At 45.4% G+C, this 19,958-nt stretch overlaps 1 protein-coding gene across 1 annotated transcript in view; it reads left to right on the forward strand.

The window, feature by feature from the left end:
* TRIM44 (TRIM family member 44) overlaps window positions 1–15,921 on the forward strand; it is a 105,558-nt gene extending 89,637 nt beyond the window's left edge. The window contains exons 5-6 of the mRNA XM_090032942.1: window positions 720–847; window positions 8,200–15,921. Of these exons, the coding sequence (XP_089889068.1) occupies window positions 720–810 (91 nt within the window). The 3' untranslated portion in view covers window positions 811–847; window positions 8,200–15,921. The remainder of the gene's footprint in view (window positions 1–719; window positions 848–8,199) is intronic.
* The last annotated feature ends 4,037 nt before the right edge of the window (window positions 15,922–19,958 follow it).

The raw sequence follows: 19,958 nt of genomic DNA on the forward strand, positions 1-19,958 counted from the left end.
AGGAGTAGGCAGTCAATCAGAGGGGTGTCTTTCCCAGGCTGAGCTGTAATTTGTTACTGGGCTGGAACGTATGTCCTTGTGAGATTTCCTCTGGCCTTGTTACATGCCAAAAAAATCTTTGAGAATTGACAACACAAGAGGGGGGTGTTAAGAAAAATGTTTTTAATAGTTTTCTCTCCCCGACTAACCTAAAAGGACCTTCAGGCTATATAGCTCAAAATAGTGGCATGAACCATGCAACCCAGTTGCACAATGGCAGGCAAAATGGAGATGGTTCTCTGCAAAGCATCTGTTCATTTTTCTTTTAAAAGAAAAGGAGTTGAGCTCAGATTTGTTCTCCTGTGTTGTACGATTATTTTTCCCCAGAGTTACTGACATGATGGTATTTCACTACACAATGCTACCTCCTTCCTAGGACAAATTCCCAAGCACATGCAGGTCACAAGCCCTGACTCTGACCTCTCACATTTTATGCCAACATATCCTCTTTTGATTTCAGTGGTGTTACCCCAATTTGACACTGGGGACAATCTAAGAAGAATCAAGCTCCACAAGTACAGCTGGATATTGCGCTGTTTGTGCACCAGCAACCTTTGCAGGTGAAGTAGCAGCCAGTGCCCACGATGAGCTCATCTGTCACACAGGGAGTCAGTTCTCCATGGGTGTGCTAGTTAATTGGTCTCTGAGTCCTTTCCCAGTCTCTTCTGCTTTGCTTACAGAGCTGGCCCTTTCCCTCCTGCTTCTCCTTCCCGAGGGAACAGGCGATATGACGACGATGACCTGTCATCTTCCTCCAATGGGCCCTGCTGAGAACTTGATATGGTCTTGGCTGCAGCAGACTCCACAGGTATTTTTTTTCATTTTCTCAGTAAGTACCTGCTTAACTTTACAGCATAGGAAAAGATGGAAAGAACTGCAGTCCTTCAGTAGCTCTCCATTCCTAGTGAAAACTGATAGACTAGGGATAGGAACCTCTTGTCTGAAGAGATGCATAAGCTCGTTTATTTTTGGTTCTGGCACCGCTTCTGTAACCACACATTGAAGCAATGAAGCAGGAAGTCTTGTGATTGGACTGTGTTGCCTTATCAGAGCTCCAAAGGAAGGTAAGTACATCTGAAGGTTTTTAGGTTGTGATCTTCAAAGGAGATACATTACTTAGGTCCCCAAATCCCACTGAATTTCAAAGGGATGTTGGGTTCTTAACACCATTAGGACCTTTACAAATCTCAATTTTAGATGAGATGTGCTGGGCAGGAAAACTCCTGAGCCAGATGTAACAAACAAGCAATGATTTCAGTATGCAAGTCTGCGGATGATCTGTTCACCCTGTTTGAGCTCCTTACCTGCTTTTATATTCTGCAGTACTATTCATCTCTTGGTAACACTAATAGATCTTTTTAGATTAGATACTAATACATTTGATTCATGTCCTGAGAAAAGTGTAGCCCAGTCCTGGTTGAGTAGTCCTAGGTTCTTAAATTTCTATTTCACCCTGGTGTTCTGTACTAAAAGCAAAGAGAAAGAACAAGAACTTGCTTTAGGTTTAAAACCAATGGATGCAGTTCAAACTGCATGAGGCTTCTGGTAGGAGGGTTTCACAAAAGACACTTTGTTCCCTGTGGGACAGATGCCACCAAATAGTAGAGTTTATTTCTTCATTATTTTTCTGGGCCTCTCCATTTCCAGCTTGCTCACAAACACTTCACACAGAGCTTTGCTTGGAATGGCATGAGGGGGCACCAGCAGTGGGGATTTGCTTTCTATGCATGGCATGACTCCCCTTGTCTGCATGAGCTTTCTTGTTCCTAGGATACACTTACTTGCCTTAATTTATGGAGCTTGCCTTATTATTTTTCCCCTTTGGCGGAGATCTGTTTTGACTTTCCCACTAAGCTCCTTTCTGAGCAGGGGCAAAATGTGGAGCACTGAATTTATTCAAGTGTAATTAAAGGATAGTCCTTGTGCTCAGGCAGGGTCTGTGCTGCTTCAGCTGGCTGCGGTTCAAGGAACATTATATTTCATTTAACAGCAACTGCTCCTCAGTAGCAGAGAGCTATTTTTGAGACTGCAAAGGGACCCTCCCCCTCCTCTCCATTGGTGTAGGATGGAAGGAGGGGTTTCTCCTGGGTAGTGAGCTGGCAAGTAACGCAAGGAAAAAATTGACCCACTAAATGTCCATCTAGCCCAGGGGGTGGGCAAAATACGGCCTGCGGGCTGAATCCGTCCCGCCAAGCACTTTCCTCTGGCCTGCGGAGCCTCTTCAAAACCCACGTAATGGTGGCTGCCTCTCTAAAAGCCTCCGGCAGCACCAGCTGCAGCACCTCAGGCTGTTTTCTTGGGTTCTGGTTGCGAGGCAACCAACCCTGACCACAGCCTGATCCACCTGGCCTCGCCCTGCCCTGGCTCAGGCCACGTTTGCAGCTTGCAAGGGGTTGGGGGGGGCTGGGCCAGAACCTGTGGTGCCGATGAGGGGAAAAAGCGTCTGGGCCAGGTTCTGCTTTGCTGCACAGGACTGGAAAAGGGCCCTGACCTGCAGGTAAGCCCAGGAAAGCGACTGCTGGGCAGGCTTTCCCCATGCCATGCCGCTCAGGCCGTGCAGGGTCGGGCTGGGCCGGCACTGGGGAGGGGAAGCAGCAGCTGGGCCGCAACTCCGGCCCAGTCAGCACCAGGGAGGAGAGGTGGCAGTGGAGCCATGTGCCGCTTGGGACAGGATGAGCCCAGCCGGAGCGGCAGGGGCTCAGCTGCACTTTTCCCCTGCCTGCGCCAGTCAGTCCCGAGCGGCGCACGGCTCCACGTCTGCTGGCTGGCGCAGACCCGGCCGGGCCCGTGCCATCCAGAGCAGCATGCAGCTGAAGCCGGCTTCCCACGCGCTGCTGGGGATGGGAGGAGCCCGGCCAGGTCGGCACCGGCCAGCAGAAGCGGCGGCAGAGCCGTGCGCCGCTCGGGACTGACTGGCGCAGGCAGGGGAAAAGTGCAGCTGAGCCCCTGCCGCTCTGGCTGGGCTCGTCCCATCCCGAGCAGCACGCGACTCTGCCGCCATTTCTTCTGGCTGGTGCTGACCTGGCCAGGTTCCTCCCGTCCTCAGCAGCACGTGGGAAGCCGGCTTCAGCTGCATGCTGCTTTTCCTGGCTGGGTCCATCCCATCCAGAGCAGCGTGTGGCTGAAGCCAGCTTCCCAGGTGCTGCTGGGGACAGGGCGAGACCACTGGGCCAGCACTGGCCAGCAGAAGTGGTGGCAGAGCCGCCTCCTTTTTGGACCAGCTGGCACAGGGAGGGGGAAAGTTCTGGGGGAGGTCTGATGCCTCTGAAACCCCACTGCTGGGGCAGGATGTTACGGTTCCCAACCCCTTGCTACCTGGTAAGTTGTGCAAGGAAGGGACTTCTGGTGGCAAAGGTCAGGGGTCAGGGGACGAGACGTCCAGTCCCGAGATGGTGACCAGGGGGTGGGCAACTGAAGGGGTGGAACTACCCATGCGGCCCTCAACAGCTCGCCAAAACTCATCAAGTGGCCCTCCACCCAAAATAATTGCCCGCCCCGATCTAGCCCTATTTCCCAGCCACAAGCAGTGTCAGATGCTTAGGGAAAAGATGTAACCCCATCACCACCATGACTGTTAATCTAAAATAATATTAATTAATGCTATCAAAACTGACATGCTACTTTTAATTGATAAAAATGAAGATTTCCTCCTTCAGTAATGTTCCAAGGGTATGGAGAAGGAAAATTTCTGAGCCCCACGAGATACCTCAAAGCATGAATTGATGGCCCTTGAAAATTTCCTCTTAGCTTGTGTGATAGCAGGTATCATTCCTGTTCATATGCATGCAATATTTTGATTTCTATCGAGCTTTCATGGTGAGAAACAAACCCAAAGTTGCACTAAGGCTATGCAGAATCATTACTACCCCAGGAACTAGAGGGGAAAACCCAGTATAAAAACACATGCATCTGGTAGGTGCTTGGTCCTGATTGTGTCGTCTTTCTTCAAGCACATAACTTGGATTGAAAGCAATAATGCCATCTAATTTTAAGAAATGCTTCAGGGCACCTTTTACACTTCATGGGGGTTTTGCTTATATGAGCTCTTACACTGTACTAGGCAAAAGCTCTCCTTTCCTGCCCGTCTCCAAATAGAGGGAGAACCAGAGATCACAGCCAACGTGTGATCACTTTTTCTCCCTCCATTTAGTCTAGATAGATTGGGATTGTTATGGAAGGCAGAGAGGATTGTGTGTCATCCTTTAGCACTGCAGCCCCTGTACCTAAGGGCACAGGTATGTGAACTAGCTAGCCAACACAAGATAAAATGAGGTGAATTTAAAGAGGCAGTATTTGTATCTGAGGAAGATCTCCATTGACATGCTTATAACAGCAGAGAAGCAAAGGATTTAGTAAGCTGGGGTGTGCTTACATCAAGCTTATTGTGTCTTGTGGGAAGTGACTTTTGGTCAAGCTTGAGTGAATGTGGAGGATAGGGGGCAATGTGGAGCAAGCTTGCTTGCATTGTCCCTCTGTGCTGTATCTGCTCTGTAGACCATTAAAGTAATTCAGGTCCTGGACACAAAATATGGCAGCAGCAATGAAACTTGTGCAGGAAACTCCTACTATTTGCAGGTTTGGCATTTGCAGTTTCAAATATTCACGAATGCTGAACCCACATTTTAAATATACTTACAGAAGTTCCTCGGGAGCTCCGCGCTTGCTGCTCCTGGGCTCCCACCATTGCCAGCAAGCTCCCACCATCACCAGAGCAGCCGTACCCCCCCCAGCCGCCGGGGCACGGCGTTCATGAATGTAGATGTCATTCTGAAACACAGTGCCTTATTCGCGGATTTCACTATTAGCAGGGATCACGAGAACATATCCCCTGCAAATGATGAGGGTTGCCTGTATTGCTTTTATATATGAATGCAAGTTACAGTGGTGTTTGGAGCAGACAAACAATCAGGTCTTTGCAGGTAGCTGCCACACTGTTCAGTTACTATTACAGTGTCTCGCCACTCGGTGACAGGGGAGCTAATAGGTACTTGTCCCCATTTAGCCAAGTTACTCTGGGATAGAAATGGACACAAGACTAATGTTAGTGTCACTTTTCTCAGGGTAACTGTCATATTCTAGCAAGCTATATCAATGTAGGGCTACACTGATTTCAGCCAGTGTAAGCATAAGTTACCCTGGTAAAAATATGCCATGTTTCTGACCCCTCTGTCTCTAGAGCTATCAGTCCTACATTTTCAGCCATCACTAAATTAACCTAAAAAATTAAAGAGCTTTTTATGTAAGCCTTCTCAAGAGCATCCTTTTGAAGGTGGAGGCTATGGAAATCTATTTTTCATTGAGCTACTGGTACATCCACATACATTAAGGGTTTTCAATTCTCAGATGTTGGCTGTGTGCAGCACAGCTTATATTTGACTCCCCTTATTAAAAAAGGTTGGGATTGGAATAAGAGCCATAATGCAATACATTATTTATGTAAGGAAAAAGCCAATGCGATCCCAAGAGCCTTCGCTGCATTTTCTGCTTAATCTGTATTTGCCTAAGTCATTGTTGGTCCCAGCATTTTTTTCTACCAGCACTGAAATTGAAAATGCCCAAGCAAGAAAAAAAAACTAGATAGAAAAAGAATGACTGAGCAGACTGAAGTGAATTTAAGCAACAGTAACTGTAGGGGTTCTCAGAGGGAGACAGAAATGGGGGAACCACACTTAGTGTCAGACGAACAAACAAGTTACTAAGAATAACTACCAGTGTGCACATTCTTGTGCCCTGGTAAATGCAAGGCAGCTCACCCATTTTCAGAGAGGGGTAAATTACCTCACATTTGCAGTGGGACAAGAGATAGCACACAGCCATTTACTACAGAATAGCTGATGAACAGGGATCCAGGTTTTCACTTTCCCACGGAAATACAGATTCCCCCTTTTACCCGAGAAGAACATGGATTTTTAATTTTAACAAAGAAACTCACAGATTTTGCATTTTGGAAAGAGCTGGCAGATTTCCAGCCTACAAGGGGCAGGAGGAAGGTGGTCAGGCAGGGGGGCTCCATGTGCATGCAGCAGCTCCTGGAGGTAAGTCTGGCAGGGGGGGAGGTGGGATTGAGGCTCTCATAGGGAAGGAGGGAGGGAGTTGGGCAAGGCAGGGGCTGAGACGGGGTGGGACTGCTGCCCAGCTGGGCGGTGCTTGGGGTTTGTGGTCTAGGGCCAGAATGCGTGGCCACAGGGCCATGGGCGGCTCGACTGGGGGGAGGGGGCTTCCTGCCACTGTGTGCACGCCCAGACGAGAGTACACAGGGTGGGGGCAGGTGCAGGCTGCTCGCTGTGGGCTCAGGCTCCCCACCCTGTTGCCCTCCCCCTGGGGGCTCTGCAGCCCAGTGGGTGGGACCGGGTACAGCAGGACAGAGCAAGACCAGGCAGGGAAGCTGTTCACTGCTGCAAGCCCTGTGTCGCCCTGGTGAGGCGTCCCCTGCCTGCCTGGCAGCAGTGGGGCAGCAGCGCAGGGTTGTGCCCCTCTGCTGTGGGGCAGGCAGGGAGCATGTCACCAGGTCAGCACAGGGCTTGCAGCAGCAAGGGGCTTCCCCGCCCGGCTCCACTCTGCCTTGCCACGCCAGGTCCCACCTGCCGGCCTGCAGTGGCCCCAGGGGGAGGGCAGCAGAGCGGGGAGCCTGAGCCCACAGCTGGCAGCCTGCACCTGCTTCCTCTCTGCACAGAGATTTGTGGGGCACAGGTCTCTCCTGGCCCCTCTCAGGAGTGTGCACAGCAGTGGGGAGACAGCTCTTCCCATGCAAGCCTGCAGCCACCCCCTCCATAGGCTCTGCTTAAGCCATGCTGCCCATGGTGGTGCAGGGAGCTAGGCTCCACTCACTGCAGCAACCACTGCCTCCCACAGGGGCAGGGTGCTACGAACTCAAGTCCCTGGTCCTGTAGCCCTGGTAGCTGGGGGCCCTCCAGCAGGGCTGTGAGGGGTGGTGGGGAGTGAGGGGCACCAGCAGGGTCAGGGTATGTGGGGGGCTGGAGTGGGGGCACTGGCTTGGGAGTGAGGGGCCTAGACCTGCGTTGTATGAGCTAAGGGGACAGAGGGAGCTCTGATTTTCCATGATAAAAAACCCAAAATCAAATACCAAAATTTGTAGGTATTTAGAATTTATTTTATTATAGTGATGAGTCACTAGTAGGCTTCCAAATTGCTTTAAAAGAAATTGCAAATGTATCAATAAAACATTGCATTCAACTGATACCTATACAATAGTGGCATTTCTTTTTAATCACAGATTTTGGATTTTTTATCAGAGAATTTTTATCAGAGGATTTGCAATTTTTTATCAGAGAAAACCAGGATTCCTGCTGATGAATAACTGGCCAGTTTTGAAGCACATGCCACTGAGATATTACTACTGTTGTCACCCACACTTTTAAAATTACCTTTAGTATTGATGATCCTTCTGTAATGGTACCCTCATTTTACTATATGGATGGCTCCCAGTGCTGTAGCAAGGGGGGCCGAGCAGGGCAGCCACCCCAGGCACTGAAATTAAGGGGCGCCAAGAGGCGCTGGCCAGCCGGGGAGGGGTGTGGGATGGAGCTGTGAGCAGCTCGTTTGGGACAGGTGCGGGGACAGGGGAAGGGCAGCTCCTGCCACTGCATGCAAGATCTGTGTGTAAGGCAGGCTGCTGCTGTGGGCTTTACCCCAGGAGCCAAACTCATTGCTATGGCACTGGACTCTCCACTGTTGTTTCAGCAGAGTGGGCCATAAAGACTGAACTCTGTCATCCAGGAGAGGGTCACGTAACAGCAGGGCTCGATCTCACCACTAATGAGAAGTTAGGTGTAAGGTTATTACCAGAGATTACACTTGGGACTTGCAAGATCAGACTTCTACTGCATGAGGCAGAAGAGTAACTCCCTTACCTGGTAACAGTAGTGGGCTTTTTTTTCCCTATTAGTAGGTTGCCCTCTGCTAGAAACACTGCTTAAGTAGTTTGGTCTTGGAATGTCAATTCAGCAACTTTCATCAGCTTTACACCCTACTTTATAGAAAGAAAAATATTTTAGTTGGAAATTAATTTGATTTCTAAATGTAAAAATCCCAGTTGAGGAGCTTTAGTCATTATCCTAAACCACATACTTCCCCCTTGTAGAAAACTGACCATATCCCCACTGTTCCCTTGCTTATATAAAATCTCTTTTCACTTCACAGAAGGATCCTCTCCACTCAAACTCCATCTGGTGACAAGAAGACAGGAGAAGTGTCTTGGGTGACGCATGTGTAGCAGAAGCAGCCTCTGACATTTCCTCCCTTAACTCTGCGGTATCTTTGGTTCTCCTAGATAATAATGTGACTCTTCTCAAACCCCTCCTTTGGGAATGCACTGCTTGTCTTACCTAATGACTTATTCACTCATCAGCCTTTTTTAGGTTGACAAATATCTTGCAAAGATAAGGCACTGGCCTTTGAAAATGTGGAGCCAGTAATTAAAATGAAGAATGTATTACAATAAAAAGTAGAAATATGAGCCTAAAAGCCACATTGGTATTTTTAGTGATGGGAGTTATTGAAGACTTCAGTTTAATAATTCAGTGCAGCTGAGATTAATAAATGATATGAGGTGGAAATGGTCTTTCAAGAAGAAGGATTTGAGAGGTATAGTTAACAATTTAATTTAGTGTATTCTGAAAAATGCAACATGAATTGCTATATAGTAACTTGGCACAGGGCAAAGGTTTCTCAGCCCATTTTGTAAGAGTGGGATGGGAAATATGCGTCATGAATGAGGATCATGCCTAGTTAGTAATGCCATATTAACAGAGTCTGGGGAGCCAGGAATCCCATCTCTAAAACTGACTCCACCTACAACCTTTAGCAAATCATTTCTTAGTTTCTCCTTCTGCAATAATGTCAGGTTAGTACCATGTCCCAGCCTCTCAAGGGAAAACAGTACAGTGGTGGAGGGAGGACAAATGAGACCAAAACAAGGTGGTTGATCTTGGCATCGCTCTCTTGCCTGCTCCAAAAACAGATCTGCCCCAGGTTCCCAAAGAGCAAGCCAGTTCTGATATATATAGTATGGTGGAGAGAAGAGTGTGAATGAATCATCATGTTGCTTCTCATCATCCAGTGCAGAGAGCTGCCATGAGTAGCTCTCCCAAAGAGGTCAACTCCAGGTTTTCTACTTGGAACAAATCACAGACCCTGAGCACTTGCTATCTTAGTGCCCTGTCAGCCCTTCTCTACTCTCTGCTGCACCTCTCAGCAGTGCCAGAAAATTCTGGTTGAAATTCCCTACTCAGTAAAAGGGCTTCACAAGAGATGGAGCTAGACTGTTCTCAGTGGTGGCATATGACAGAGCAAGGAGCAATGGTCTCAAGTTGAACCAAGGGAAGCAGTAGGTTAGATATTAGGAAAATCTCTCTCAGGAGGAGGGTAGTAAAGCATTAGAAAAGGTTACCCAGAGAGGCTATGTGATCTCCATCCTTGGAGGTTTTTAAGACCTGGCTAGACAAAGCCTTGACTGGGATGAACTAGTTGAGAATGGTCCTACTTTGAGCAGGAGGTTGGACTAGATGACCTCCTGAGATCCCTTCCAAGTTTTCTATGATTCTAATTGAGCAGTGCATCAGTGGCCTCATTGGTGACATGGGAGTGGTAGTGCTACCCTACCTCAGCATAAGGATTGATTCAGCAGTGTCCACAAAATGATTTGGAAGTGCAGGGTACTGTATGAGTGAAAAGAGCTTAGCAAGGTTTTCACAAATAAGTATATGCATCTGTCATCTTAGCTTACGTGTGTGAGGTTGTAGACCTTTCATACACTAGGACCACGTTGATTTCTTTAATATTCCACCCTAGAGAGGGTCTTTGTTTGTGCAAGGAAAACCTGTGCTACAGTCTGTAGATCCCCTTGGCTGCTTGGATGCCTAAAAAGGCCCAACTGTAAAAAGTGTCTGATACTGTCAGTGGGTGACAAAATATTATACCCTCTTGTGTCAGCCACAGTCCTGACTCCAGTGATCCATGCATTTCCGACCTGCAAGAGATCCACTGATAATTAAGGTAGAAGCTCACTTGTTCTTAAAAAACATAACTCCAGCCAGTCCTGAATGCAGTAGCCCTACTCAGAACATTTGTCTTGGTGTTTCTACATCATGTGCTGGCCTCGGTTCAAAGTCTCTGTCCAGATATTCACAGCTGTGCATATGCCTGCCTATCTGAATGATTGTCCTTTCCTCCATGTGAGCATGTCCTTCCACCAAAGCTACATTCCCTGGAAATGACAAAACTGCCATCCCAAAGAGGCTTGTGAATATAGGAAACAGACTATTCTCAGGACCTGGCTGTGACTGTAAAAGAATACCTACTAAATGTGCCCCATTTGGCAAGGTGCTTTACACATGTGAGCCTCTTCCTCCTACACAGCTCATGCATTCATCACTCCAACTGGACAACACAAAATCTGATTGACTTACCTTGCCACATTCAAAAAGATTTAGGAAACATCTTGTCTCCCACCCAACCCTTCAAACAAGCAGTTATGCTCACATTCTACTGCTGGTGTGCAAGAAGTATAAAGAATTTATAGTTTTGAGTTTGAAGTGATCATATTATGCATGCACTAGTTAACTAGACCTTCTCCAACATGCACACAGATTTTTTGCAAATACCCCATGGCCAACAGACAGTTTATGCCAGTTAGTCTGGGGTTTTTTTACTTCTGACTTTGGAAAAAAATCCTCCTTTTCCTTTTTCTTCCTTGATCTACATTAATTATGATGGAAGGATTGGGCCAAATTTGTGACTAATGTAAGCTAAACCATTTACACTGAAGTCAAAGGAATGGTCCTGTTTACACTGCAGGTGAGCTAGACTGAGCAGCTACTTCCCTCTTGTCAGTGATCCCTCCCAAATTTAGTGGTTGATATGGAGATTAGTGACTTCCTAAGGTGCAATATAATTTCAGTTTCTAGAATAACTTGACATTATACAGCAAGGTTTGGGAAACAGATGGGTTATTCATAGCTATATATACACACAAGTAACAACCTCAATGGAAGCCATCATGTGAGCGAGGGAAGAAACTTGGCCCTGAATCTTTAAACAACCAAGTCTACCCCTGTGAAGACAGATAGGGGCTTTGTCACAAATCTCAGCAGTTGTGTGGGGTTTGACATTTTGGTGTTATTTTTAAATAATAGCATCCCTTGGGAATTTTCTCTCAGCAGTGCAGGGTTTTACTAGAGACAGCATTCTGACAGATTTCCAGAAAAACAGCTTTTTAATCAGTGATTGAAACACATTTTTACTACTAAAAATTAAAAAAGAAAAATGATAAATCAGAACCCCTTTATATAGAACGCAGTAACCCTGGCAGAAAGGAGCACTGAATTTATTTTTTTTTAAGGAAGGGTTTCCGATCTTTTTTACAGCCTCATACTGTCTAGGACACCTGATAAAAACTGGAAGCAGGAAGAACATTAAATATAGAGCAATGGCTTGTACAGAAAGGCCCTGGGTTTCTGTTTTAGTCATTTTATCAGTTTAAATCCTATGATATTTTCCATGATTGCTACAGCAGCTTCCTATAAACTACACAGTACCATGTTAGTCCTTGAGCATGAGAATTGCATTGTTCCCATTTTGTTCTTAGTCCGTGCTGTTTAAGTGCTGATGTATTATTCAGATTTGGACTGAATTATGTTTTGATTTGACATGAGCTGCATTGCTTGCAGAAATACTGAATAAGCCTGTACCAGGGAAACAGGTAACAGCTTCTGTAATGAAGCTGGGGCTGAATTAAGGTGACTTGTTGCTAACCAAATGAGAAATAGTTGCCTTTTAATATGACTCATTAAAATGATGGTGTGCCCCTTGGGTAATAGCAGCACCAGTAGAGAAAACCTGTACTTACAAAGGCACTGATATAAGTAGATGGAGGAAAGTGGCTGAAGTGCTGTTGATTTTTCTCCTTGTTTTTCTCTTCAAATTCTCTTTTCTTAAAGAAATGCCTCAGGCTTAGTGCTGCTGAGCTGGACAAGTCGTCAGAATGTTACACCTTACATGTTCCCTGAGAGAGGACTGATTGCTGCTATCCTTATTTGACAGGAGGGAAGGGAACCTGAAGTGCAGAGCATAAAAGTGACTTAAGCCAAGGTCCACAGCAAAGAATACATCCTAGAAGCCGTCATTTAAGGTTTTGTTCTCTGACCACTGCCCAAGACTGGAATTCTTCACTGATCCCTCCCATAACTCTGATAGTATATCTGAATCAGTAGAAACCTCCATTTGTCCTTATTATATTTTATTAGTTATATACATTAACAGAGCACCTAGGAGCCCTAGTCATGGACAGAAGTCCATTGTGCCAGGGACTCTACAAACAGAGAACAGAAAGACAAACAGAAAGTCTTGGGGAGCACACAAGTTTGATCAGCATGATAAGCAGTGATCTCTGCACCTCTGCAGCAAAATAACTGCTCTCAAGCTTTTGGTAGGCACCATCGCAAAGGAGAGTTTTAAGGAGGGATTTGAAGGAGAACAATAAAGTGGCTTTGTGGAGGAGCAGCTTGGGAGAAACTACCAAGATGCTTGTTTAAAAATGTAACTAGCAGGCAGCGGAGGCTGGCATCATGGGCGGATGGGAGGTGGAGTCAGTCTCGGAAAGTGTATTAGTCAAGGTCTTATGTAGTGTTAAAAGAAATGATATATCATCTGGGCCAAAAGAATCCAAATATTAAACTTGTGGACTCACTGGCAAGACGGGCGTTGTTCAGGTAAAGCAGTTTTAACCAATCAAATGATACTATACATCAGTGGTACTCAAGCTATCAGTCCCATGGGCCAGATGAGTGATGCAGGGCTGTTCTGCAGGGAAGACTGCATGCGGGGTCAGACTGTAACAGATCCAGCTGCAAAGTCCCCGCATGCACTGTTCCTATACCATGCACCAGCCCATCGCAGTGTCAGATCTGGCCATGGCACAACCTGTGCACCGGCCTGATCCTGTTTGCCAAACCTTGTCATTAAACAACCCTGCATGCCAGATCCAGCCACAGAGTGACCCTGCATGCCAGCTCAGTCCTGCCAGCTGGATCCAGCCATTGAAGCAACCCTGCGTGCTGATGCGATCCAACCCACAGGACCATGTCATGCAGCCTGTAGGGCTCCCCACAGGCCAGAAATGTGGCTCCCAGAAATGTAGCTATTAATGGTGCTAGCATTCCCCTGTTTCCAAGTGTCTGAACCTGTGGGGAGCTTTGGGAGCTGGATCCAGTCTGCGGGGCTGTAGGTTGAACACCACTGCTCTACATCATTAGATATTTGCATCTTATTCACCTTCTTGTGACATTGCAGCCTTGAATAAGGGCACAGGTATTCCCTTCCCTACCACCCACCAAAGAAAGTCTTGCTCCTGTTTTTACCCCATAGGCTAAAATGCATGAAGCTAAAAGGCACTCTTATAAATATCTTTACTTCAGTACCTGCAACAAAACCATTCAAGATTCCAGCTTGTTCTCTAGAGCAAAGGTTGGCAGCCCACAGCCTGTAGGCTAGATTTGGCCTGCAGAGTGATTGCAGCCAAGCCATGAGGCTGGGATATGAGCAGATGGGGGAAATCAGTGGCTACAGTAACGGCAGTGGCGACCAGGTCAGAAGCACAGCAGCAGAAATTCAGTAGCGGGAGGGAGCAGCAGCCAGGTCTGAAGTGGCAGCCTGCCTTCGGAACAAGCTAATTCGGTTGCAGAGTCCCCTTCTCTACAGCAAAGTTAATATTGCTTTTGGGCAAGCACCTCTCCCTCAGTGAGCTTCAGCTCCAAAAAAAGATCTTGCCTTAAACTCCAGTTCATCTTTCTGAAGGCCACAAATCAGACCTCATCATAGCGAAAGCACAGTACAGTGTCACCATTATTCACTTCTGGGTGAAGCAAGGCATTGAATTCAGGCCTAATTGCAATGTCACAAATTAATTGTAGCTGAGAGACTAGTTCTCTAGTCCAGGACCTTTTGCATTGGCAGCTTGTCAGAAGTGGTGATGTGATGTGGCAAGCTAGGACTGGAGTAGGAAGAAAACACTCTTCTGAGCCAGTGGAAATTACAAACAGCAGGATCTCTCTCAGTGTCTTGCTGCACAGCTCTAACTTAAGGTTAAGAAGTGGGATTTCCTGTGCAGAGCATTTGTTGCTACAGCCAGTATCACACAATCCAGCTTCATTTAAGCCCCGACTTCAGCAACACACTTAAGCATGCCCTTAAGGCTAAGCACATGCTTAAGTCCCGTGGAAGTCAAAAAACAATCAGGTGCTTCAGTGCTTTGTTTCAAAACTATCACTGATTAATAATTGTTCTTGTTCCACTCCTGACCCTCAGCGCACAAGCAATGGGGGAAAGCTCTCATATGTAACAGCATCTGGGGTCATTAAAAACGAATACAGTCTGCAGCTTCAAAAGGAAACCATGGTATAGCTTTTTCCCTCTATTTGCAAATTCTTCCTGTGTCAGATCAATTTATTTGTTATGCAGCATGATCTGAATATGTGTCTGGGAGTCAGGAACTTCCATGTTGTCATTCCAACTTTGATGCTTGATGTCTATGGCCTTGAAAATGTCATGCCATGGTTCTGTGCCTCAGTTGCCCTGTCTGTTAAATTGTGGTAACCATGTGAGGTGGCTTGCTTTAAACCGCTTTCAAAATGAATAATGCTTTCCTATGTAAGTGGTTTTGATTTGATTCCCCACCCCCCCCCCGGGCTCCACAGAATGAAACTTACTTTTTCATACCATTGAGTGTTTAAAACTCTTAAATTAGGTTGTATGGCTTTTGTTTAACTGGAGTAGGAAGAAAACACTCTTCTGAGCCAGTGGAAATTACAAACAGCAGGATCTCTCTCAGTGTCTTGCTGCACAGCTCTAACTTAAGGTTAAGAATTAGGATTTCCTGTGCAGAGCATTTGTTGCTACAGGCAGGATCACACAATCCAGCTTCATTTAAGCCCTGACTTCAGCAACACACTTAAGCATGCCCTTAAGGCTAAGCACATGCTTAAGTCCCGTGGAAGTCAAAAAACAATCAGGTGCTTCAGTGCTTAGTAGTGTGAGGTTAATTTAAACTGGGAGCATGTGTTTATTTGAAAACATAGTCTGGCTAAAATTCTGTAAGTGGTTATTGGTCAGCAAATCTACTGACTATGAATACTGATAACTGTAATGCCTGTCCTGTGGTCGGTTCTGTGTGGACAGACCGAGAAGCCATACTGGTAGATCCAATTGTAGGATTGAGACTACTCTGCTCAGTCTTTTCTCAAGCAGAAATTATCAAAGGGAGTTTACTTGAGGCAGGATTGTTTAAGAGCTGGGTATGGACTTCAGGATTTTGACCCCCTGTGTGTCACCCTTGATTCCCTCTCTCCCCACTCCGCCACCCCCGAGTGAGTACTGTATACATGTTGCTTAAGGGCCAGATTTTCAAAGGCATTTAAGCCTAACAATACAAGTACACTTCTAATGGGATTTTCAAAAGCCTCTAGAAGCTTTAGATATTTTAAGACACCAAAATACTTTTGAGAATCTGTCCATTTAATGGCATTGTTGGACTTCGTGCATTTAAAGCAAAACTTCTTTAAAGAATGACATCTGTATTGTATTTTTTGTTGTTGTTGTTGTTATAAGGATTTTAAAAATTAGGATCTGGAAATAGGAAAGAATCTACATTTCCAGAATGGAAAGGCAGAAGGTGTTACATTGGTTTGATTTTGTTTCTGGAAGAAGGCACATTTATTTTAATTTAAAAAGCAAATTAGCTCCCATGAGGTATCATAGACATGAGCATGAGCATGAACTGTAGCTCTTAATGTAGTCTTCTTTTTAGTTTAGGATAATCTTTGTAACATAAGCAATTGTTAATAAAAACTGCAAACCTTGTTTTTTGCACTTTCTGGGCTGTGCGTCTTGAATCATCATTTTGCTGTCTGTGAACATGCTCCTTATGTGTATGTGATTTGAGGTTGCATATTTTCCAAAGCAGCCTAGCAGGCTTCTGGTTCCCATGATATTAAAGAGAACAGAAGGATCTGCAGAAGGAAGGTATTGCTTGAGGATTTTATAAGGAAGTAAAACTATAAATAGAGACAGCAACTGAAGCACTCCAGTGGTCAGCCTTAATTACTGGACAAAGTAAAATGGACAAAGTCAGTCAAATCCATAACAAGTTTTCAGTGTGGTTTAAATGATGCTGTCCTCTGTTACAGCCAGTCTCATTGGCCTTTTGTTATTGCAGATGTATGCATCTCTAATAGTTCCATTTCCACCTATAGGCAGTTGTAACTGATTCCAATTGATGCATCTTAAAAATCTGTTTTACTAAAATGAAAGCTAATTGAGCATGTTATACATCAAAGCATCAAAGTAACAAAATCTTTTATAAGTCAGAGTGAGACCTAGCTACTGATCCCATTCCCACCGGTGTAAAGCCATGGTTACTTCACAAAAATCAACAGCCTTTACTCTAGTAGGAAGGAGTTCCAGATTTGACCCAGTTCCTACCCTTGCCTCCTAAAGACAGGATTATTTAACTTTTAGTCCTGCAATACTCAGGACTGTACTGATGTCCTCAAGTGTTCTCCCCACCCACCAACTTGGTTTATGACAACAATAGGAAATGATGCTTTCCCTGTGGCCACATCAAATCTCTTTAAGGTATATGAAGCTGAATAAGTGGGGGAAATACAGCTGGCAGTTTTGCAGGTGTCTCTAATAAAATCTTTAGGCAAAAGAAAGCAATGCAAAGAAAAGTAGAACCTGCTCTTTGCTTTTGAATCCACTTCAGCAGCCAAGTTCTGGAAGACTGATTGTGAAAATCTACATGTGCTATTATCACAGAGCAATAAACTCTGGCACACATTATGCCAAACTTTATTGCTTCTGGGTGCCGCATCTTGATGTGCACCTAGGACCGCAGCACATTGAGCAGGATTGTAGCAGCCCTGGCTAGCAGGAAACCTCAGGAGGTCAGCCTCCCAGCCCAGGGTTGCTCCAACCTGGCTCAACAGACAGCGGAAGGGGCTGGCTGGGGCATGAGGATGCTTCAGTGATGAGTAGCCAGCAGGCAGCCCCCACACTGAAGCACTCTTGTGTCCTAGCTAGCCCTGCTCAGTAAATAATGCCACCTCAGGATAGTACTTGTATTTAGACATATTAACCTACAGTGGCATTTATTTGTTTACTGTGACCTAATAAGCAGCTCTGCAGTAAATGTCTCGTGTAGATGTGCCCATTTAGTTGTACAAAACTAGGGTGCTACTGATTATTTGACATCTCTCCAGCCTGTACGTAATCTCAGAACTATACTGAAGGACTAATTTGAACATATGTTCATTTAGGATCCAATTCACCAGTGTAAGCCAAGAAGGCATTATATTATGATTGCCTTTATAAAACTGCTCCTCTCCTGTCCTTTGTACCCAGATCAATCAGAGGTGTAATAGCTTTCATATTCCTCTGAGATGAATTTGATTTCTTCCCTCTTGTGCTGTCATTTCTGGCCACTTGCTCTCTGTATTTTTACAGGAGCTCGTACCAATTTGATGGGGGAATTGAAGTGTTGTGAAATAGTTTGCATTGAGGAAGATAAGTACGGGTTGACTGAGAAATGGGATGCCGTGGAAAGATGACAGATTGGCCAGCAATGCCTATTAATCCACAGAATTGACAGCATAAGTGGTGGCAATGCAAAATCCTGTGCTTCTCAACGCTGACCTACAGGGACCAGAGCTGGGGAATAAGAGAGTAGTTCAGGTTCCTTTACCTAAATAATCTTCATCCTTAACCAAGAGGCTAACTGTGCTTGGGATATCTGCCTGTTAGGATGGGGCCAGGTGTACCTGCACACATCTACTTAGGATAGATTTGCACTTTATAAACTAACCAGCCTTTTATGCAACATGATAGCTTGACCAGTAGACTGCTGTTGAATGGCAGTGCTTTCATCACTATGGACCTAAACTGGATTTAAAGTAGACTGTAAAAGTGAGAGGGTCTTTGGCCCTGACTCTTAACTACCTTGCACATGTAGAAGGAAAACCATTTCACGCTCCCTTCTGACAGGTGTAAATAACCATGCTGCACAGCAGATAGCCAATTGAGATCCCATTACTTCCCACTCAACCATTGTGCTGTGACTGTAACACCTAATTTCTCCCTTCAAAGTTTATTTTACTTGAGAAGCCTCTTGAGTAGACCAGTCACCTAGTCTGACTTGCTCTCTCTCACAAAGGCCAGGACTTGACACGTCTTCAAAGGAAGATGTAAAATCCTTCTAACAGCTCTAATTTTGCAAGGCTGTACCATGGCGAGACACTTTTCCTGACTTCTCTTGATGATTAGTTTATGTCCTAAAGCAAGAAAATTGATGAACCTTGTAATTTTATCTCAGCTAGTGTAACTACAAATACTGCTCTGAAATCATATAAATGTCAGATCCTTGTTTAAAACTTCCTGCCTCCTTTACCTCACTAATAGCCTATGTCAGAATGTTGCACAGATACAGAAATCATCTGCCCCAGTAATACACCATGATGCTGAAGTCTCTTGTGCTGCTTTCACCATATCCTCATGCCGGATCAGAAATCCTTTGCCTTGCCTGCAGTTGGCAAAGCAAAACAGTGCTGATCAAAGAGCAGACAAGAGGCTGCAGGAGAAAACCAGAGGGGCGGTGCCCTCCCCCCTTTCAGTTTTCAGCCAAGAAATAAGCTCCCTCCCCCTGAGCAGCCAGAGAAAAAAGGAACTACAGTTACAAAATCACCATCCAACATCTGCCTCTGCTTTGCAGTCAGTCCCCAGCACCTGAGGACATCTGCGGGTGCGGCTTGAATTTGGCAATATTGCATCAGTTCCTGCAGTTGCTTTATGGTTCTCTGCCCTTGTCTGTGGAAGAGGCTACAGTAAGTATGGGAGTGAAACCAGCAATGCTGTTAACCAAAAGCAGGAAGTTTATTTTTGGAGAAAGAAAAGACAGAACTTCTCACAGGAGCTTCAGTGCAATATTGACACTATCACACACTTTATTGCTGCTGTCTTTGGTGCCCTCAGTTAATAAATCAATTAATCAATCAAGCTTGAGCTGCTAAAGTGGGCTTTATATAGCTTTAATAAATCAATTAATCAATCAAGCTTGAGCTGCTAGAGTGGGCTTTATATAGCTGGGACAGCCACCCCATCAAGCAAAGTTCCCTTAAAAAAAAAAATAGCGATGCCAGGTAACAGATCTCTTTAGTCCTTGAGACTTCAGCTCCCGGGCTTATATAGGATTTTTTCAGTTTAAGCCTTTGTCCTGAAAAATAAATAAGCTCCAAGCTTGCCCTATGTGACCTTGAATATAAAAGAACAACCTCAGTATGATCTCAGAAATCTTTTCTAGCCATGTTCCAAACAAAGGTAACAAGAGGTTACAGGCTAGTAAAGGGAGTGAAAAAGGATACTCCTCTGAGACCCCCATTGCTGCAGGTATATGATACCGCCCTCCTCTTATTAGGCGCACACAGCTGCAGGTTCTGCAAATGACTCCTGCCCACCCCCAACTTAGGGTTTATTGTAAGAGCTTGTAAACTGGTATTATCTGTGCAGACTGCAGCCTGTTTCTAAGCAGTGACTTCATGGGACAGTGAAGCATGAGATACAGGTAATATATAAGGTAAGTACAATTAGTATAAAGGAAAAATATCATCAAACATGCACAGTCCCACACAACAGCTTCCTTCAGCAGCTCTCGCCTTCCCACTGGAATGGAAGTGAAGAGAAAAATAAAACGCTGGCTACTCCTACCATTTTCACAAACCCTCGGTAAATAAACTAGCATAAGTCCCTACAGTGAGTGTGTTAATATTCAACTCACAAGGTCCATATTTATGTGCCTCTGAAACTTAATCCTTCTGTCTTGTGTTCTTTCGCTTTGCTTAGTAACTAGGGAAGGG

This window comes from Crocodylus siamensis, chromosome 2 (assembly GCF_052110815.1).
Source record: "Crocodylus siamensis isolate JL-2025a chromosome 2, ASM5211081v1, whole genome shotgun sequence".
NCBI classification, from domain to species: domain Eukaryota; kingdom Metazoa; phylum Chordata; order Crocodylia; family Crocodylidae; genus Crocodylus; species Crocodylus siamensis.